This window comes from Episyrphus balteatus, chromosome 1 (assembly GCF_945859705.1).
Source record: "Episyrphus balteatus chromosome 1, idEpiBalt1.1, whole genome shotgun sequence".
In the NCBI taxonomy this organism is placed as follows: Eukaryota; Metazoa; Arthropoda; class Insecta; order Diptera; family Syrphidae; genus Episyrphus; species Episyrphus balteatus.
Genome location: NC_079134.1, coordinates 146,202,081 through 146,225,571, shown reverse-complemented (window position 1 = coordinate 146,225,571; position 23,491 = coordinate 146,202,081). Strand labels below are relative to the sequence as shown.

The 23,491-nt window shown below is 31.5% G+C and overlaps 2 protein-coding genes across 2 annotated transcripts; both read right to left on the bottom strand.

Moving 5' to 3' along the window:
- Positions 1–1,344: 1,344 nt before the first annotated feature.
- On the bottom strand, positions 1,345–2,426 carry LOC129907357 (nuclear transcription factor Y subunit beta-like). Its single transcript, XM_055983516.1, has one exon. It carries the CDS (start codon positions 2,281–2,283, stop codon positions 1,504–1,506), a length of 780 nt encoding a protein of 259 aa, XP_055839491.1. The 5' UTR covers positions 2,284–2,426; the 3' UTR covers positions 1,345–1,503.
- Positions 2,427–8,252: 5,826 nt separating this feature from the next.
- Positions 8,253–19,697, bottom strand: LOC129907331 (sarcosine dehydrogenase, mitochondrial). The gene is made up of 4 exons (XM_055983475.1): positions 19,296–19,697; positions 18,039–19,232; positions 17,793–17,935; positions 8,253–9,253 (listed from the first exon to the last, which is right to left on the bottom strand). Exons 1-4 carry the CDS (start codon positions 19,656–19,658, stop codon positions 8,296–8,298), a joined length of 2,658 nt encoding a protein of 885 aa, XP_055839450.1. The 5' UTR covers positions 19,659–19,697; the 3' UTR covers positions 8,253–8,295.
- Positions 19,698–23,491: the final 3,794 nt, after the last annotated feature.

The window sequence follows — 23,491 nt, the reverse complement described above, 5'->3', positions numbered from 1 at the left end:
CTATAACTTAGGAAAAACTTTGACTATGGAAGTTTGGTTGTATTGCGTTAAGAATGAAAGATATTGCAGTATTAGTATTGTTAATGCATCGTTCAATGTGTGAAGGACAAATTGAATTATATTTTTATTTTTAATACAAAAAAACTATGCTCCGTCATTTTCCTTGAGCCTGAAGACATTAATCTTTAAAATCCGACCAATAGAACTCATAATATTAGATTTTTAAAGCCAACCACTTCAAGATTTTGTTCGAGAGTTTTCAAATTATTCAAACAAACAAAAAATTATACAGTAAAATTCTCAAAATAGGCTTGAAATTGTTATTTTAAAAAGCTTATGGTTTGGGTTCTAGTGGTTGGATATTCATTATTGAGGTCTTCAGGCTCAAGAAAAATGACAGAGCATTATATTTTGCACTTAAAATACATATTAAAGTTAAACATTGAGACAATCTACATAAAGTGTTAAATGCAAAAATGCATTTTATCAGTTTCTGAAGTACGGCACAAGGATAAAACTTTTGCAAAATGTATATAGGACTTAATTACAACAAAAAACAACAAATTCGTTCCTGGCCGCGTAACGTCCACGTTCCATATAAATTTGCCCATTCTCCTTTGATTATTAGTAGGGTCCATTCGTGTATATGTAGGTCTTAGAATTGATGTTTCAAGCAGGTTTGTGAAACTGTTGGCTGATTGATGCTCATGCTCACTATTTTGGTTATTGTTGAATCTAGTGATTTTAAAATTTCAAGTTTCAAACCCAGTGTGGAACTGAGGCGGTATGGCTGAGGGTTAGATATATGTTTAAGTAGTCAAATATATGCTTGAACCAGACTTCAACTACAGGCAACGTACAGAGATTTCTACAGTTTCTACTTTTTGTTCTCGCCTTCGGCCTTGAACTACTCGTTATTTAAAGAAAAGTGTGTCTTGAATTTTATAAATGCTTGAGCATACACTCAGAAAATTCTTCTCAAACCTGGTGCTTGAGGAAAATTTTTACTTGAGTGACGACTATAAATTCCATCTCTATTGTAACAAATGGAAAGTTCCATTCAAAAACTGCAATTTTTTTTTTCCGTTTCCCACTCCAGAAAAAAAATTGCTTGTGTTCATTTCAAGAAAGATTAACTTTTGCACCATTTTAAGAACAAAGAAAACGTGATCCAACTATCTTTTGGCAATATAACCCCCCTTCCCTTAGCATTAAAAAGCGGAAATAGAATCGGTCATTGCCAAAACAAACAAACAGCTGGCAAAAACTAGAAAATCGCTATATGAAAGAAAAACCACGTAATCTAAATTTTTCAACTGAAAAAAAAATAAAAAAAAAAATGCATTATTAAAAAATATTCAAGGTTTTTTTTCTTCTTCTTCTCTTATTTTCTTTTTTAATAAATTTTCTTGGAAAATGATTTAAGTATAAAACAAAAAAATAATAATAAAAAAAAAAAAAATTTATAGACAACCAAAAAATAATGGAATTTCAAGGCTTTTCTTAAGGTGTTGTCTCTGCCTTAGTTTGAACAGCAGCCTTTTGCTGTGCTTTAATAAATTCTGGATAATCAATATATCCATCACGACCAGTATCATCCATTTCTAATATTGGATCTATCAATGCAATTAATTCTTCATCGGAGAAGATTTTATCTTGATGACCAGCAGCACCTTCGTGCTGATGGGCATCTTCTTTGCTGCCTTTTTCATGCCAATGAATTAATGATTTAATCAATTCACATCCATCGAGCATGTTATTGTGATCGTTGTCATGCATTTTGAAATAATGGAATTGAAGTTCTTGCTCTGACATTTTGCTAGTGTCCAAAGGCACTTCAATGTGATCTTGAATGTGTGCCTTTTCACCTTGAATGTTAGCTGCGTCGAGAGGTCTGTGTGGTTGATGGCCACCCAAATGTTGTTGTTGTATGTGAATGGGTTGAGGTGGCGGTGGCTGTTGGAGTTGTTGATGAGGCTGTTGTTGGATTGGTTGTTGCATCATTGGCTGCTGTTGCATTTGCGGCTGTTGTTGCATCATTGGTTGCTGCTGAATAGGCATTTGCTGTTGTTGATGCATTTGCATTTGCGGCTGCTGTTGTTGGATAGGTTGCATTTGTGGAATATGACCTTGCTGTTGTTGAGCATATTGTACTGGTGGCACTTGCTGTTGTTGGTATTGTTGTTGTTGGTAATGTTGTGGATTAACTCCGGGAACTGCTCTTTGAGCGAAGATAGATGTGATGGCTAATATGAGTATTAGAAAACATTGTAGTTCTTTCATTTTATGATTTATTTGGAAGAAATATATTATAAATGAGAGCCGTTGTTTAAAAAATTAAAAACGGAAAAGCAACAAGACACACCGCAGCGAAGGCGAAAGACAGACGTGTCACAAAAACAACTATTTGGACGGCAGAAACAGACAGGTGAAAGTTTATCTGTCAGTTTTTCTCTAGAAGGGTAGTTTTTTGTGTATGGATTTAAATATTTATGAATGTGTGTGAGAATACATGTAAATAAATATTTGACGTGTTCTATGCGAAGCAAAGTGAAGTTGGATGGGGTTTATTTTATTTTTGGAATGACAGTAAGGTTTGTTTGTTTTAAAATTTTCAAAAGTTGTTTTACACAAGACATGGATTTGTTTGGATAATTACTGAATTTAAGGGCCTAACCCATAGAATCCGTTGCGTCGAAGTTTTAAAATAAAATACACACGTTCTTATGGGAAGCGACCCATAAGCGACGGATCGGACGGAGACGGACTTCCCATAAGAACGTGTGTATTTTATCGAGCTGTCAGTTGAAAACTTCGACGGAACGGACGCAACGGATTCTATGGGTTGGGCCCTTTATACCGTAAAATTTATATATGGGTACAATTTTGCGAAAAATTAAAAAAAAATACAAATTTGAAACTAAAGCCTTAACTACATTGGCTCAAACAGTGAAAAAGTACAAAAGTGAAATTTTTCAAACGCATTTTTGTATAGTTTTTCGGCCTGAAAAATTAAAACAAATGATGCAAAAAGCTTATTTTTTGGTCTAATAAACAATTTGTATACTCTTTTTCACAAAACAATTGCGCTAGCCAGAAAAAAAATATTTTCACTTTTGTACTTTTTCAAAAAGTGGTGTATGTAGTTAAGCCTTGACGCCGTGTGTCAATTGTGTGAAAAATGTAACCCAAATGTTGACTTAAAATTCCATGTTCATTAAGCCTTAACTACATACACAACTTTTTGAAAAAGTACAAAAGTGAAAATATTATTTTTTCTTTCAAAGCGCAATTTATTTGTGAAAAAGAGCATACAAATTGTGTTTTAGGCCAAAAAATAAGCTTTCTGCATCATTTGTTTTAATTTTCCAGCCCGAAAAACTATACAAAAATGCGTTTGAAAATGTTCACTTTTGTACTTTTTCACTTTTTGAGCCAATGTAGTTAAGCCTTTATAATTCGTTATTAGGGGTATTCACGTTCCGATGCAACTGGTCTTGTATCATTGCAAAAGTGCAAAAGTGTAAAATCTTGCAACACTACAACAACAAAATATACGGATCAAAATTTTACAACAGTCTTGCACTTTTGCAATACCCTAGACCTATTGTAAAATAAAAATACAATAGAGTAAAATAATTTTTGACGGATGACATCTTGCTGTCGCACATGATAAACAGTTTATCTCTTTTATTCTGTCAATCAATTATAATCGTCAACGCCACTGATGTCCCGTTATTTTTTTCCTGTTGTAAGATTATTTGTGAAAATTAAGTAACGCGAACCAAACAAAAAATAAAATTGTAAAAAATGGAAAAAAAGAAAAAACAACGGCGAAGGGACAATCCTGTAAAAAAATGGAGCGAAGCAGATATAAATAATATCTTGGATTTCATTCATGAAACAGGAAATTTTGAGGTTTTAACAAAATTTGTTTTGAATTTAGATTTTTATTAACCTTAACCATTCATTGCAGAAGCCGACTGCACAAATTTACTATCGTAAATGTCTGGACCAAAAACCCCTAGATAGATACCACCTGGGACCTTATAAGGTGGAAAGTAAGGAGCCTGAAAAGTTCCTTTAATAAAGCAATTGAATGGAAAAAGTCAACAGGTGCTGGTCTCCTTGGGACAGAAGAAGGAGTGTTAAAGGTAAGTTATAAATTAAGATACAGGTGACAAATCATTGACATATTTCCCCCCTATGTAGCCAAAATACTAAGAATGTGCCCATACATTCTTTTAAATAAATAAATAAAGCCTAGTAAGCTGCTGATGAGAAACGAAAAATTTTCAAGTCTCCAAAGTCGACAACGAAAATGCTAATGAAAAAATATCATCGAGTATTCTGTCAAAGTCAAAATAAAAAAAAATTCAAAATTAATTTAAAATCAAAATCAAATTAATTTAAAATCAAGAGCGAATTATATTGGCGATTGGTTAAGTTGAAATGCGCTACCGGTGGTCAAAACAAAAACTAAAATTAACAGGACAGAAGGAGCTAGCATCCGACATTTTACTTTTTTTTTGCTAGGACTTTTGACATGGACGCCATTTTTAGAAATACAAAATGTAAACATCCGTCCTGTTATAAATTTATAATTAGTTCAAAAGTTGAAACTATGGCGCTAGTAGTATGTGCTCCAATCGCCAATTGACACTTAAGCCAATTGGCATCACGGCACTTAGTGGACAGCGCCGAAAACCTCAAAGTTATATACATAAGGGGTATTCGCGATCTGATGCAACTGGTCTAGTACATTGACTTAATCTATATGGACTGCTAGAAGCATATTCAGGTTGGTTCCACTTCTTTCTTCGCGATACTAGCGCCCTAAAAAAAAGCGGAGAATAAGTGCAACATTTTTGACGAAGTGCGAAAGGAACAAATATAGAAAAACAGAGAAAGCACTACCTTTTAACGACAGATGTCATTCACTATAAGTTTCCTCTTTTCGCCTTCTAAGGTTATACCGCTAGTAGAGCTAGAAAGATGTGGAATCATTTTTTTTCAATTTTTGTATGGAAAAGTCAAACGACTAGCAGTCCATATATATTAGGTCAATGGTCTAGTATCATTGCAAAAAAATATATGGATTGAAATTTTACAATGGTCTTGCACTTTTGCTATACCCTAACCCTATTGCAAAATAAAAATACAATGGAGTAAAATTATTTTTGACAGATGGCAGCTCACCGTCGTGTCGCCCATGATAAACAGTTTGTCTTCTTTATTCTGTTTATAATGGTTGTCGCTACTCATGTCCCGTAATTTAGTTTCTTTTGATGTAAAATAATTAGTGAAAATTAATTAACCCGAACAAAAACAAAGAATTAAATTATAAAAAATGGAAAAAAGAAGAAGCAACGGTGGAGGAAAAAAAAAACATCATTCATGCTTCAATATTTACTATAGATAAGAAGAGGGGCGTTCACGATCTATTGTAAAAAAAATAAAATTTTACATTTTTACTAGGCCTGTTGCACCAGATCGTGATTATAGATTATTTTCCGATTTGCCGCTCAATGTAATTTCCATAAGAAAAAACAAAAAATACCTCGAAAAACATTTATTTTACGAATTAATTTTATATGTACGAGTATCAATGTTATGATTGTAAAATGATAATAGCCGTTTTTTATTATCACTTGATCCATATAGATCATTAATTAAAATGTATTACAACAACTACATGAGATCTTGCTTTTCATCAGGATCACGAATCGTGATCTTGCTTTTCATCAGGATCACGAATCGTGATCTTGCTTTTCATCAGGATCACGAATCGTGATCTTGCAAGATCTCATGTAGTTGTTGTAATACATTTTAATTAATGATCTATATGGATCAAGTGATAATAAAAAACGGCTAATAATATTCCTTTATATCTAAGTCAGGTTTATAATATATCATTGATTGAAGTATAACTTCAATCGCGTGTACATATTGTGTACACACTCGTTTATTTATTTATATGTGTTTTCATGCACAATTATTAACATTTTTGAAGGAGATGGCCGTTATGGCTCAAATTGTGACAAGGACTGCTCGGGCGTCAGATAGTGCGACACGTCGGGCATGCTTTTAAATATTGAACTTTGTCTTGCTACAGTTTTTAAAACTCCTTAAATGCATCCAGATGTATTTTTTAAACTAGTGAATAATATGGCCGTTGTTGGAAAGTGTAAAACAATAAATTTAACACTCAAAAGGAAAATAGTCTGGCATCATTACATGTTTGACTCTTGTTCTTAAAAAAAACCATCCTTTATTCAGATTTGGGGATTATACTTGACTCAAAGCAAACATTCTCTTATCACTATGATTATAAAATAAATAAGACTACAAAAACTCTAAAATTCGTTAAACTAAAGCTGAATATGATATGTAATACCTATAGATATTCAGAGAAGTTTTATACGATTGTCTGTCCTTTTTCTTCCATGTTCCCCAAAAGTTTCATTAGCCCCTACATTTCTCCACTTTCAAAACATATCCTAATTTAGCGTAAGCTCAGGTTATCCCTTATCCCCCCATCGAATCGACGAAATCCATCTATATAAAGTCTTTTAAAATGAGTCCTGAAATTTTGAATAAAGAGTGCATAATGAAGTTGACTTGTGGATTATGATTTTAATCGGGAAAATATCAAATCGATATTCTGGGAAAAATGTACGAAGCAACGTGTCACCTTCGAAGTCCTTTTGATCCAGAGGGTAGAAGAATTTTAGGAATCTATAACTAAGACTAAATTTTATTACAAAATACAAGAAAAATTAATAATTTAATAGTTTTTTGTTCTTGGAATGGTTAACGTTCGTTTTTTTTTTTGTTTGTATTGTTTTTAAGTGGTTGTTTACTCTAGTTCGTGGGTACACATTGGTCAACCTCTTTTCCTTACCAACCACTTCAGATTCTGATGATAAATTATGAGTTTGGTCACATCTGGGATTCACTATAGGTACCTAAAGTAGTGATTTCTTGATGTTTTCATTTTCATATCTTCATCATTTCGCTCAAATGTCTTCGCCGCAGGTTTCTATTATGCAACTTAAGTATGCCACTGACAGTCGTAAATTTGTTGTAAGTTGTATTGTAACTGGAGAAGTATGGTAGGGTAGTTCATGTTAATAGAGCAATTTATTAAACCCATAATTCTGAGAAGAAATTATACGTGAAAGTGAATAGAGGGCCAGACAGACTGTCGCCTAACTTTCTAGACTCGCAGACTTTGAACGTAGACAAATCGAGATTGTTTTTAGGATAGTGAAATTAAAGAAAATATTTTAGAGAGAGAGAGAGAGAGAGTAAAACAGAAAAATGGATCTAAAACTAACTTGTCGTTTTCGATATATGAAAAAAGACCAAAACTACTTTTTTTTAAAAAGCCCATATATTTTCTTTGAAAATTAATTTTTCAAAAACTGGTCCATAAAACAGCTTTGTTTAGAAACGAGATACAAGAACAAGTCTTTGGCTTTACAAAAAGGTACAGTACGTTATTTTTGGTGTAACCGTTGATTAACATTGTATCGACACATTGTACCATACAGTTTTTTTTTCTTGTCTTGACTTAATCTACACGCTCTAGTTTTTTGGTACATTCCTCCCTTATATCGTTACTCTCAATGGTTGCCAACCCAAAAACCACGTTTCATAGCTTTGGTGTTCATACCTCTGGTTCATCATAACTTCGGTCTTTCATAACTTCTGTCTTTCATAACTTCGGTTTTTCATAACTTTGACGCGCAATAAGTCATAACTGCGTTACTATTTCCTTCTTTATTTTCACAATCCTATAATAAACAATCTCGATTTGTCTACGTTCAGCGTCAGCGAGTCTGGAAAGTTAGGCGACAATCTGTCTGGCCCTCTATACACTTTCACGGACAATTTCTTCTCAGAATTATGGGTTTAATAAATTGCTCTATTAACATGAACTACCATACTTCTCCAGTTACAACAAATTTACCACTGTCAGTGGCATACTTAAGTTGCATAATAGAAACCTGCAGCGAAGACATTTGAGCGAAATGATGAAGATATGAAAATGAAAACATCAAGAAATCACTACTTTAGGTACCTATAGTGAATCCCAGATGTGACCAAACTCATAATTTATCATCAGAATCTGAAGTGGTTGGGATAAAAAAGAGGTTGACCAATGTGTACCCACGAACTAGAGTAAACAACCACTTGAAAACAATACAGAAAAAAACAACGTTTACCATTCTAAGAACAAAAAACTATTAAATTATTAATTTTTCTTGTATTTTGTAATAAAATTTAATCTTAGCTATAGATTCCTAAAATTCTTCTACCCTCCGGATCAAAAGGACTTCGAAGGTGACACTCTGCATCGTACATTTTTCCCAGAATATCGATTTGATATTTTCCCGATGATATGTACTTTTCATCTACGACACCTCCATCTTTTCGAGTCACATAAGCTTGTCCTAATGACTTTTTAAGGCTGTACGCGTACTCAGCTCGTCGTAGAAATCCAATTGGCTCTCCGTTACGATAAACACCTTCCAAGCCCCAAATTGGAATTTGATCGTTTAATGTAAAATAAGCCATTTTTCTGTGAACGCCAATTAGTCTTTGTTTGTCAATAACTTGTTTGCCCTTGTAGTTGCCTTTTCGTCGACAGGTAAATCCTAGATTTGCTTCAATTGGTGTATCATCTGGGCGTAAGTCAAAGCTCCATAAGTGGTAACCCTTTTCACTGCTCAGAGAATATAAAGCCCGATAACCAGCGTTCTTTAAGTCAAACCCTTCTCCGGCTTTCATAAGTGACTTGTAAACATTCGAGCAGTATTCCTTTGGAACATGTAACTCGTAACCTAATTCTCCTATAAAACTGACTCTCAACAGTCGAACATTGTGAGTATCCTTTCCATTGATACCACGAACTTGTGTCAGTATTGTACTGTTTGGTGGTATTTCACTATCTGATAATTCTGTTTCAGTAATTTTCTGAAGAATTTCTCGACTTTTAGGACCTTGAATTGAAATAATACCCATGTCTTCAGTTACATCTCGTACAGTGGCATTGAACTTTTGGTTGCGTAGTTCTGATTCGATCGATTTGAATGTGTAGAAGGCTGAAGCACCTCCTGCTACGATATAGTTTCCTTGGCCTTCGAACTTGGGATTGTGTATTTCACCAGTGCCCGACACAAGACGTGATATTGTTACATCAGATTCAACACCTCCTCGATGGTTTAGAGCGCATGTGTAAACAGTCCTGCGATAAAAAAAAAGATAAAATGCGAATTAATACCTAAATACCTTAAAGATTCATGAAAATGCTTTTATCGAGGTATTTGATGCTTCAAAAATGTTTTAAGGTTCAGTTTTGCAGTGCGGTATGATTTAATCAGGGTTAAACCCGAGTTAAACCCACAACCAATTAATTAAAAAAAAATAAACTCTCATCCAGTACTTTTAAGTTTCATACTTTTGGTCTTTTGGGAACCTGCGGGTCTTTTTCCCGTAGCGTCTCCGTACTTTTGTAGAATCTAATAGCTGCTACAGGCGTCAAAAAAATGCCTAGAAAAAGGCCTAACAAAAAGCATGCATGTGAAAGGATGCCAGAACAATTAAAAAAAAAGGATTTGTAGATTGAGTAGGTACCTAAACAAAAAGTTGTATGAAACCTTCACTACTTTCGTCATTTTTAATAAAATTGTTGACATTTTCAATTTATCTAGCAAACGCGTGTAGACATAGGCGGATTTAGGGGGGGGCACGGGGGCACGTGCCCCCCCCAGAACTTAAAGTTCATACTTAAAGGAAATCAAACTATAAGAGTTTTAAAAATATATGAATAATAACAGAAAGAACTTGAGTAAAATTCTTGTCTATTTCTGGCTGAAAATGCGAATTTTGTTGATTGTTTCATCCCTTTCCCATGAAAAGCTCCACCTCACAAATAAATAAACGATTTTTCGATTTAAAAAAAAGTGAATTTTCAAAGTGATTTTGGTGAAAAATTTTGATATGGACATCGAATGACATTGAATGATATAAAAAAAATAATTGTACCTATATGCAACTCTATTTTTTCATACAGAGGGGTTAAAAAATTTGCACTTTTTTCGTTGTTTTTTTTCAACATTAGTGTTTTTAAAATAGCGGAACACGTCACAAAATTGCATAAACTATACATTATAGAACTGCAATATATGTAGAACAAACTTGCATTTCAGAAGTTTGCCCAAGTTTGCACCCCGAAAATAAAGACCCCTTGAAAAAAAACTCCTCAAAAGCGACCCTTACTTATAGATTTTTATAAATATTATTTTATTGAGAAAATTTCTCCAGGGATACCTCTAAAAATATGTAAAAATAATAGTGTTCCAAATTTCAAAAGAATCGGTGCAGTAGTTTTGAAGTTATGAGGAGCACCGGCGTTGAAAACATTAGTTGTGGGGATAACGATTTAAAGTTTTGAACTCTGGACTAAAAGACTAAAACGTTCCTAAGGGTAGTATTAAAATACTTATAACTTGGTCAATTTGGCTCCAAGAGACCTACGATTTGAACACAATATTCTTGAGGTATAAAACAATTTAACCCCTTGTAGCCCCATGTGACATTTCTGTAACAAACCGAAAAAGATTGCATAAAAGCTCTACAAACTATTTTTTTTTCTTTTGAAGCTTCTAATATTATAATCTTTAAGTATTGCTTTATCGAAATAGTACTTCAAATTTCTAATAAATAGCACCAATTGTTTTTAATTGACAGTTAATGTTGAAAGTTGGGCTTTTTTTGAAAATAAGCAAATTTGTATAAAAACTACGAAATTCAGAAAAAAAAATAGTTTTTGTTAGTAAACCCCACGGGGTTTTATTTTTGGATATTAGGAAAGTGCCTAAAAATTAATATTAGATAGTTTTTTGCTTGAATTTTTGAATTTTTATATAAAAATAAATTATTTAAACTTTTTTTACTCCCAAAATATCGAAATAACTAAGTAAATAATGACTTTATTGAATTTTTAAAAAATACGTGTTTTATTAAAGATAAAGGCCAATCGATTGACTTATTAATTTTTAAATTTACGACCTTGGGTTACAAAAGGTTAATGCAAATAAAAAAAACTGGGTTTCCCGGCAGAAAAGTAGGATTCAGTTTTTTTGTTATTCTTAGGAACTTTAATATTTATTAGAATGAAGTCTTTAGTATTTGACTAAAAACTACTAGGTCATTAACTAATGGTATAATTATGTCCATAATATTGCAAAATTTTATACAAAATCAATTAAAAAACGTAAACATTTTTTTTTTCAAAATTTCATCTTTAAAACTTAATTTCTCAAAATCTATTTGGTGAAACAACTTAAGTCAAAAAATTAAACAAAGAATAGATTACTAACTTTAATATAGCACAGAATTGTACGTGCATTTTCTGATTTTTTATATTTTTTTTCTTCCGGCTAATCCAGGAGTAAGAGGGTTAGCACTTAAGTGGCTTTTACTGTAACAAGAAAATGAAAATTTTTCCTTCCGAATAACTTTTTGGTCATTTGGTACCTATTTGATGTGGGAAATGTGCCTAAATATTTTTGGCCAGGTTTTAGACCACTGTGGGTCGTTAAAATTTTCTGCTTGTTAGTCAGTCGTATGGTACTTCACTGTATTTCTAACTGTTATTGCTGTTTTTTTTGCCAATCCGTCCCTTGTGCCCCCCCCCCCCCCCAGAAAAAAATCCTGGATCCGCCCCTGCGTGTAGAGATAACAGTAACTGTGGAAATAAAATATTGGTAAATACAAGCTACTTATTGGGCTTTAGGTTAACAAGGTTTTGTTAACAGATATATGGCCCTATATGAAGATTCTTAGTTAAAAATGCAATAAATGTATTTAAAAAAAAACGAATTTTTCAGTATTTGTTGATTTAAACATTAAAAGGCCAATTTTTGGCAAAAACGATGTATCCCAGCAGCTTTGCTGCAGCCGGATGGTTTTCAAGATAATTGCTTTTTAAATATCGTCAATTAAGTCGTTTTTCAACTCGAGGGAATAATCAGACATGGCATTGCTTGGGATGGGAGTAGTAGAATAATAAAATGCACTACCGGTAGTCAAAATTAGTTTCAGACAACAAATCAGAACCCATTTGATTTTCTTCAAATTTGGTTGTCTATGGTGATTTCCTAAATAGGAACTAAACATGTTTATAAAACCAAAACTAAAAGTTCCAGTCGCATAACGAAAACAGAAATATGTAGACATTCATTTTTTTTTTATTTCAAAAACAGCTCTAACGATTTTGATCAAAATTTTTGTTATATAAGTTGGTACTTTTTTGATAAAAAAAAAAAATTTGAACCGTTTCAACGGTTCCTACTTGCCATACCTAGAAGCAATTTTTTTTGTCATTTCTGAAGTTCTCTTAAACGATTTAGCCGATTTCAACTAACATTTTTAAAAAGAAGAGCTAAGTTAAGCGCAATGTTAAAACCTTACAAAATTTTCAAAAAACACATTAAAAAAATACAAATATTTTTTTTTGATAAGTGAAAAATTGACTCCTACTTTCATAAGATTTCTTTCTTTAAAAAAAAAAAAAATTGGAAGTCTTTTGGTATGTAGGCACAGCTTGCTAATTTATGAAGTTGAAATAGCCACTTTTGGATTTTTTTTTTTCGTTTTAACAAAAAACATTAATAAGTATAAGTATAATAAGTAATAATTAAAACAAAATTCCGGCAACAGTGGTAAAGACTAAAGAGGTAAGGGTTGTTACAACTTAATACTATGAAATCGAAAATAAATTAAATGAATTACTTGGGTCATTCCAAACTTTCCCATGCATTTGCATATGATTTATTTCCTTTTTTTGCGATGTTATTTAGAAACTTTTCAGTTTTTAAGAAAAGTATGAAATATCAACTATTATATATATTTACATTTTTCGATAACCCCTATTTAAACAAAAAAAAAAAAATAAAGTCCTCTGTGTGGAAGATTCGCTAAAAACTTTCTATTGATGGATATTTCAATAAATATAGGTACTAAAAGCTTTTTATGTAAAGTGGTTGAATTTTAGTATAAATTCTTAACTTTTTGCATTTAAAAATTTTACTTATCGCATTATATCTAGGTGTCTTACATATAAGGTTTTGAGAGTTAAATTTTCATTTATCATAAGCTAAATACAGTTTAAATAAATTTCTAAAGGCGTAATAAATATAAATTGAAAATCGTTAAAGTCGTTTTTTTTTAAATAATTTTTTGTGTATTAAAATTTTCTAAATCTAATTTTAAAGAAAATATTTATCAACGCTTAAAAACAAAATTTCGAAAAATTTTTTTAGGTTACCTATTCTCAAAAAATTGATTTAAAAAAAAAATAAAAATATGTTTGTTGCAAAATGAAAACTTAATACAAATTTAGTACTTATGAAAGTTTCTCGGTGACCACGCAAAATGCAATTTGTTGCGAAACGTTCGGGGTGAGTAAGAAATTGCACTCTGAAATAATTTAAAAGCGGAATTATCCGTATGTAATAATAATTTTAATCATATCTAATTACAACCGCGAAAGTCTAAAAAGTTATATCATATGAAAGTAACTTAACGCTTCTGCATAAAAATGTTCATTGAAATCGTCTTTAGTCATTTACGAGAAATTCAAAAATTATGGTTCAACAAATATATATTTTTTTAATTTCAAAAATTGTGTTTTATTTGCAACAAAACACAGTTTAAATTTTTATTAAATTCGTTAGAGTCGTCTTTGAAAAAAAAATTAACTACCCTCAATCAATTTCTCCTCTAGGGAAGTCATCTAAAATATTATAGGTACTACCTTAAGTTGCAGCTAGAATTATGGGCCAAAATACTTTTTGATGCCTAATGTGAATTTTAAAAATATATTTTCATTCTATGAATGTCTATTATAAAATAACATTTGCACCGATGCACATAGGGGTATTTGCCAGTTTTACGCGGACAAAATTATTTTGCCGGTTTTACTTCATCGACAAGGTAAAAACTTGTATTTAGTACTTGAATTACGTATTTTAACTGTGGATTTCAATAAAAACATTTTTCTTCCAAAACCAATTTTTGATTAAACAAAAAAGTGTCAAGAATGGACCCAAATGGTCTATTAAAACGCTTATAAATGGAGTTTTATTAACGGTATCGACAAGATAAAGGTTTTAAAATTTAGGAAAAATTATAAGGAATCAGGTTCTGTAATTCAAAAAGTTGAATCTTAAAAAAAAAACTAAATATGGATGCATGAAAAAAAGGTAGGCATTTTAAAAAGCCTAAAACGTTTAAAAGGAGCAAATGTGTCGAAGTTGCACTTAGTTGCAATTTTTTTTTTGCAGATTCAATTAGATACGAGTTTAACCTTTAGAAAACATTAAATTTTATGACACAATAATGTGAAATAGTATAACTTTTCACAGAAAGAAAACTATTTTTACGTTTAATTTATATTAAGATTCAACTTATCACTTTTTTATTTATAAAGTAATATAAAATTTAGATACAGCATCTAGTAGACAGTTTCGTGTCTCTATATCAATATTCCATAAAAACATTTTTCTATAGCCACTTAAAAAAAAAGTACTTACATAAGCACTGTCGTTAAAAAAAATAATTTTTTCTTTGGGCTGAAAACTTTGAACTCTAGACCACTGCTGTTAATCATCTGGAGTGATAATTAATTTTAAAACTATAAGAAAATGCTAAGCAAGTTATCTACTTTTAGTAGGATATTAATTTTATACGTTTGGATCAGTTTAAAATTTTGTCTTTTGTCCGCCTAAATCGATTAAATACCCCTATGTGCGATGCACAGTGTGTCGTCCCCTTATAATAAATCACTTTTTTTATTTTGTTAAAAATTAATATTTTTGCTATTGAAATATAATTAAGAAGTGTCAACTCATATGAAAACATATTTATCTTAGAAAATAACCCAGGTTATGTATTCAAAATAAGCTCCGAAACATGAGTACCTCGGAAATCGAAAATATTTTGAGGAATTTATGCGAATCTTTGAGAGTGTATATTTCACGTTTGGTGAATGTTTGAAAAATTTTGTTAATGTTATGTTTATTTGAGTGTTGTTATAAAACGTATAACAAAAAAAAAATTAAAATTTATAAAATTATATATGAGTTATTAAAATTTCTTTGATAAATGGCCAAAAAAAATTAATTTTTAAACTTAATTAAAAAAAAAAAAACATTGAAAATCATATCGATAATTTTTTTATATTATTTTGCCTTAGGCCTATACTTAATATTGGCAAAGTTTGGTCTGCTTCTGTTTGCGATTACCAGAGATATTCACATTTATGTGCTACGAGTCAAGTAGGGGAGAGTGGCGGACAGTGAGACGGTGCAAACAGTGAGACAATCCATTTTTCTCTTTTCTGAAAATAAGCACAGTAACGCTAGTTTGGGTCAAAACGTTTATTTCCCCGTCTGCGTCTTTTAATTTTGTCCCGACTTAATTAAAGCTGTCCATTTTCCCCCGCCGTAAAATATCACACAAAATCAGGTGAAAGTAGTTTTTGGAGTGTTATAAAAAGAGTGTATAACACAAAAAAATCTGGTTAGTGGACAGAACTTTTTTTACATATGTATTATATTTATATGTTCTTTCATAAAAAAATATCATTGAATTAGAATTCCTTCTCGTTTTTTGTAATTTTATATTTTTCCGAAAAATGACAAAAAGTAAACAGTGAGACATTATTAAAAAGCAAACAGTGAGACATAGGTTTTTTAAAAAGCAAACAGTGAGACATATAGATTTAAAAAAAATCTATTATTTTAGCATGACTTCAAAATGATTTCGTATTGTTTTTTCTTTCATTTTTTTTGGCTTTTTGTTTTTTTTTTTTGAATAAATGGGTTAAAGTAACATAAATTAATTAAGTATATACTTGTCAATTACCTAATTATTTGACGTTTTCGTTATTTTTTTTTTCACCTAAGAATGTCTCACTGATCGCACCCCTTTCAAACAGTGAGACGTTTTGACTTTTTCTACATTTTAGTCCAATGTGATGCCCTCATTCATTCTTTAACTATAAGTTTTTTTGCAACATTAAGATAAAATATGTCTTAAACTAACTTCAAAGTTTCGTTAAGCTATCTCGAAAACATTCTAAGATATACCAATTTAAAAAAAGGGTGTCTCACTGTCCGCCACTCTCCCCTACTCAAAATAATTCATTTTTTGAGAAACAGCTTCAAGGGGATCACAAAAAAGAAAAAATCGATGTTTTTAATAATTTTCAACCATACACAAGTAACAAAAAGCTGTTTATGTAATTAAAAATATTTTAAATATTGTTTTCAACAAGAAAAAAATTATATTTTTCTGCATACTAAATTTTTAATATAATTACTTGACCCGGCCACGCTCTTCTGAGTATTATAGCGTATTTACCAACCTCGCCGATATAAGAATTTACGAAAATTCAAATAAGACGTTGTTTCAAAATTTGAAAGCGATTGACAAAAAACTATTCGAGATTTGCTATGAAACGCAAATAAACATACGATTTTTTTTGTATAGAGAAGATAAACAAAACAAGTTGACTTCAACTTAAGATTTCTCAAAGTAAAAAAAAGATATTGAACAAATTTGAACGGGCTTTAAATGAAAACATTTAGTTCTTGTAAAAACTGTCACAAATTTATTAAAAATAAATCACCACGTTCAAGAACATAACCTCAAAAACTGTTAAAAAAACGACATTTCAGATTTTCTAACGGGAATATTTAAAAAACGTGATATGATAGAATTTTTCTGACTTCGGATTCGAGTTCAGCACACCAAAAACCTTACGAAAAGTATATTTTTGTTTATATAACAAAAAATAAAATAAATTTTGCTCACAAGTGGCTTCTTCAATAAATGTTAATTTCATAAATTATACTAAAAAAAAGTAATAGCTTGTTTAATTTGTTAATTTGTAACTTTTTTTTCTATTCCTGCCATAAAAACACAAAAAAAGATATTAAAACTCCAAAAACTTAGCTGCAAGTATTTATGATAAACTTTTGTATGGGCTCGACACACTGTGCGATGATTTGAATGATATTTCTATATGTAAACACACACAAAGTGATGATCAAAACCAAACAACTGCGTTACTTTACTGCAAATTTCAGTTTTATTTGTAAAATCATATAATTAAGCTCTCTAATATTCCTATTTGAAACTATAGGAACAACGTTAGTCTCATATGAAGTTAAATCACAGAAAAAAAAATTATTAATTACCAAAAACCAGCATTAAAACTTAAAATTTTTCAAAAACACCACTGCTTTACCAAGATAAACCACAATGTATCCATGATTTGCAAACAATTCAATCCAAATTTGGGTTTCAAACTTGTAAAAAATGTAATTAATATTAATTTTATAATTTAATATAGTTTTTCTTCTAAGTTGTTCTTTTTAGGGACAACCTTTTAGGCACTTAATAGTATTTTGGGCCTTATATACAGATAGACAGATATATAGAATTGCGGGACCCACTTTGTTGGCATTCACTATTATCGTAATTTCATGTCATTTCTCGCATTACCTATTTAATTGCGTCTATATAAATTTCCTATTAATGCCACTATTTTAAATATAAAGCAATATGTCCAACTTCCAATTGCATTTTCGAAATACCCCACAAAATCCACTCACGCAAACTAATTGATGAAAATTACACCAACTCATATCACTTAAAGTATTTAAATCAACAATATAATAACAAGCATTGACTTCCCTCCCCACCATTCTTACTTCTTAACATCACGATTAGTATTGGCCGTGAATATCCAATCGGCAGCTTCTTTCGCCTGTGGACCTTCCAAAAATAGTTTACAAAAATAGCTCATATTGAATACAGCCGCATTATTACGACAAGCAAGTGCTTCATCTCCAATCTGCCATTAAATATAGAAAAAATAAACAAAATGTTCAATTTGAAGAAAATAAATATCATATAAAAAATCCCTCCCTTTTAAATACTCCCCTCATCCGACTTACCAATTTTTGATGATCTGAAAAACTTCCATATTTCAAATCTCTATCGAGTACTTTTTCATAAGCAGAATTTTCATGTCTTTTGTGGCCATAACTTCCATACCAATCATAAGGAAGTACATCGGCTCTGTCTTTTAGAAGGAAGAATCCAGGACGTTCCCAACCTTGTTTTTCCTCCATAAAAGCTCCACATGACAACATCTCATTATGCAAAGGATCGGTCTTGAAATTCCTACCCGCCAAAGGTTGATCATGTTTAAATACCATGCTATAGTTCTTGGCATAACTTTCATGAGATTTCTCATTTGTCCATTGAAGGTGACGATTCTGTGAATCAGTAAATCGTCTCAAATCGAAACTAAACATTGGAAGATCTGGCTGCCCATTTATGATCCATTGAGCCATTTGTTCTCCACAACCGCCACCAAACATCATTCCAGCCGAGTTGAACCCACAACTATGATACAGACCATTCACATGATTATCTGGACCCATTAAAGGTTTATGGTCAGGAGTAAAGGATTCTGGTCCACAAACAGTACTCTTAACTCCGATTTCTCCGTAGGTGGGACAAAGTTTAACTGCACCCTGTAAATGGGTCTCAAAAAGACTCCAATCCAAATCGTAAAGTCCGAAATTAAAATCCTTTGCAACAGGATCCAAGAGAATAGGATTTGGCTCATAGCCACCCATGCAAATGGCATCACCTTGGATCCGAAAATAAGTCGAATAATCATGATCTCGAATGTTTGGAAGGCCACGAGCTCCCGGTACAGATTCGGAAACAATATAAGCATGTTTCATTGGCACCAATGGCAGTTTGGAACCATGTGGTTCGACTAGATCTTTACCCCAAACTCCTGTAGCATTAACTACAGTTTTAGTTTTAATATCTCCAAAAGGAGTCCTTACACCAACTAACTTCTTGCTATTTCCAGAGCTCTCCTCAACTAGAAGCTCGTTCACTGGACATCCTTCAATTACCTTGGCTCCATTATTTGTAGCCGATTTGGTAAGTGCTGAACACAACATTGCTGGATCAACTACACCATCTCCAGGCGAATAGAGTGCTCCAGTAAAGGCAGCAGGATCAAGCAATGGAAATAGTTTTTGTGTCTCCTCCGGTGACAACATATAATTCTCAATTCCCATTGAATTTCCCAGCGTTGACAGCCGTTTATACTCATCCAAACGATTCTAAAAAGAACCATGAAGTTTTTGAAACAAATTTACCATTAATTAACTCAATATCCGGCTTACATCTGAATGAGCAATAAATATTCCACCATTTTGTATCCAACCAGGATCTAGTCCAGTTTCTTCTTCCAGTGACATTAACATATTCCTAGAATTAGCTAGCAATTGTGTATCGACATCGTTGGGACGAAGTCTCCATACTAAACCAGCAGTATGCCAGGTGGTTCCTGCTGTGAGTTTGGCACGTTCCAGGAGAACTGCTTTAACTCCGCGTTTAGCTAAATGATAGAGTGTATGACAACCAGCCGATCCACCACCGATAATAATCACATCGGCAGAGGATGGGATTTGTACTTCTTTGGAATTGAAACGGACATTTTGGAAAGGAAAACGGTTTGGTAGTATGTTTCTACTTAGTTTCCACATTCTTGATTATTTGAAGAATAATTTTAAACTGAATCCATATCTGGTGTTTTTTTTTTTTCAAATTCGATTTGAAAATATTAACAAAATATTGTTATTTTTATTTCGAAGACAACAGAGTTTGACCCCAGTTGATCCATCTGTGATGCGATATGACCAGACCATTGATAGCTAGTATTTTCAGTTTATTTATATACAAAATTAAACACACGCTTTTATACTTAATACTGATAATGAAGCGCATAGCTAGTAAATTGATAGAGATAGGGTAATGCAAAAACATTCGTAAAAATTCTAAATTTGATTTTAATTGTCAGTTAAAGATATATCTCAGTTCTGCAAGAAAAAAAAAACACTGAAATATAAAAGTGCAGTTCTAATAATCCAAGCGGCAACCGTCGTCGAGTTACTTAGCTCATAAGGCATAAGGTAAGAGGTTTAAATTGAAATGAAAAGTAAGTTGATACTGAAAATGAAAAAAAAAATAGGGATGAAACTTCTATGTGGCAACCCTAATTTAAAGAAAAAATATTCACATAACTCAGAATGCTAAAAAACTAAAATAAAATTATCTAAAGAATGTATGGCAACCCTACCCCTATTAAAATAAAAAAAAAAAAACAATACGAACATTTTTTTTTTCCAATAAAAAAAGTATGATTTTATTAACACTAAAAGGCTAAAATTTACATAAAACTTTAATCTCGTCGGTCCAGGTAACCTCTAAAATATGAACAAATACTCGGCAACTCTACTCAAATGTTTAAAAACAACAAAAACACTAAATTTACAGTCTAATTGTAATGATAAGTTAAAGGCTTAAACATACATATGTATGTACGTTAACCAAATCTCAGGTGAGACCCCTTCTTTTTAAAAATGTCGGGCGCCATTTAAAAAATACGACCAAGTACCTACATGGCAGAAAAGGGGTTAACCTTGATTTTTTCTCAAAAGCTGAAGAAAAATAAATTTGTAATATTTTTACATAAAAGGAGGGGCCTGTTCATTAGGAACGCGAGACTTTTATCCGAAAATATCTGCTTCTGAATGTATACATAGATAAGAAAAAAAAACTCGATTGATTTGGAGGATTTTTTTAAAATGCATTATTTTTAAGAAGGGGATTTGATTTTTTCTCGAAAATCCAAAAAAAAAATAAATTTGTAATTTTTTTAAATGAGCCCTGTTCCATGAAAACCGAACCAACCCTCTTTTTTAAAATTGGCCCCGCAAAAAATGCGATTGCATGACTACTAATATGATAAAAATGTTTATGTTGTCGATGAAAATTTCAAATCAAATCAAAGAACTAACTAACTAACTAACTCAAAGAACTAACTAACTAACTAACTCCTTTTTTATTTTCGATATAAGTATAGAGCAAGTTGAGAATTCGTAAAAAAAATCGAACATGAGATAACAATCAGAACTGACATTACAATGATGGAGAATACCAAAATAGTTGGGCTCCGCAGTTCTTGTGCTACAGTCCAAACCACTGAAAGGATTTAGTTCAAACTTTGTAGTTATTATATTTTGGAAGATTCTCTAGAAGAGAAATTTAATTTTTGTTAAGGACCAAAATTAACGGATTTTACTTTACAATAATTACAACATAATCATTTTTATCAAAAAAACAAAACCGACTTCCATGGATCAAAACTGGGTTTCAAGGTTTTTCTCATAGTTTCTGTAGCTAGAACTGAATGAAATTGAAATGGGAGCACACTGCAGGCACCAGCTTTCCAATACAAAAATTATCAAAAATTGTTCACTCAGTCCAAAGCTATGAGGTAACAAACATACAAAAAAAAAAAAACAAAAAAAAATACAGACGAATTGAATACCTCCTCCTTTTTGGAAGTCAGTAAAACAAGGAAAAAAATGTTTTCTCAAAAACTAACGACTCTAACGATTTTTGGACCCTTATTGATGGTACCTGTCATAGAACCGGTCTCTCAATTTTTTACTTTTCCTTAAATAACCTGGCTGATTTAGACGAAAATTTAGTTCTAATAATCCAAGCGGCAACCGTCGTCGAGTTACTTAGCTCATAAGGCATAAGGTAAGAGGTTTAAATTGAAATGAAAAGTAAGTTGATACTGAAAATGAAAAAAAAAATAGGGATGAAACTTCTATGTGGCAACCCTAATTTAAAGAAAAAATATTCACATAACTCAGAATGCTAAAAAACTAAAATAAAATTATCTAAAGAATGTATGGCAACCCTACCCCTATTAAAATAAAAAAAAAACAATACGAACATTTTTTTTTTCCAATAAAAAAAGTATGATTTTATTAACACTAAAAGGCTAAAATTTACATAAAACTTTAATCTCGTCGGTCCAGGTAACCTCTAAAATATGAACAAATACTCGGCAACTCTACTCAAATGTTTAAAAACAACAAAAACACTAAATTTACAGTCTAATTGTAATGATAAGTTAAAGGCTTAAACATACATATGTATGTACGTTAACCAAATCTCAGGTGAGACCCCTTCTTTTTAAAAATGTCGGGCGCCATTTAAAAAATACGACCAAGTACCTACATGGCAGAAAAGGGGTTAACCTTGATTTTTTCTCAAAAGCTGAAGAAAAATAAATTTGTAATATTTTTACATAAAAGGAGGGGCCTGTTCATTAGGAACGCGAGACTTTTATCCGAAAATATTTGCTTCTGAATGTATACATAGATAAGAAAAAAAAACTCGATTGATTTGGAGGATTTTTTTGAAAATGCATTATTTTTAAGAAGGGGATTTGATTTTTTCTCGAAAATCCGAAAAAAATAAATTTTTAATTTTTTTAAATTAGCCCTGTTCCATGAAAACCGAACCAACCCTCTTTTTTTAAATTGGCCCCGCAAAAAATGCGATTGCATGACTACTAATATGATAAAAATGATTATGTTGTCGATGAAAATTTCAAATCAAATCAAAGAACTAACCTAAGCTTTTATAACGGTTATTCCCTTTTTTATTTTCGATATAGGTATAGAGCAAGTTGAGAATTCGTAAAAAAAATCGAACATGAGATAACAATCAGAACTGACATTACAATGATGGAGAATACCAAAATAGTTGGGCTCCGCAGTTCTTGTGCTACAGTCCAAACCACTGAAAGGATTTAGTTCAAACTTTGTAGTTATTATATTTTGGAAGATTCTCTAGAGGAGAAATTTAATTTTTGTTAAGGACCAAAATTAACGGATTTTACTTTACAATAATTACAACATAATCATTTTTATCAAAAAAACAAAACCGACTTCCATGGATCAAAACTGGGTTTCATGGTTTTTCTCATAGTTTCTGTAGCCAGAACTGAATGAAATTGAAATGGGACCACACTGCAGGCACCAGCTTTCCATTTCCAATACAAAAATTATCAAAAATTGTTCACTCAGTCCAAAGCTATGAGGTAACAAACATACAAAAAAAACAGACGAATTGAATACCTCCTCCTTTTTGGAAGTCAGTAAAACAAGGAAAAAAATGTTTTCTCAAAAACGACTCTAACGATTTTTGGACCCTTATTGATGGTACCTTTCATAGAACCGGTCTCTCAATTTTTTACTTTTCCTTAAATAACCTGGCTGATTTAGACGAAAATTTATATGTAGGTATACAAAATCATCTGAGAAGCCGTATGATTATAATGTAATTATAAAAATTTTCAAAACTCTAAATTTTATTTTTTTTTTAATATTTCAATTTTTTTGGAAAGGGATGATAATTCTTTTTTGAAATTTAGATTTCATGCAACGAATAATTATTTTCAAAGCATTACAATGTTTTTTTTTGAATATTTTTATTTAAAAAATAAATATTTTTT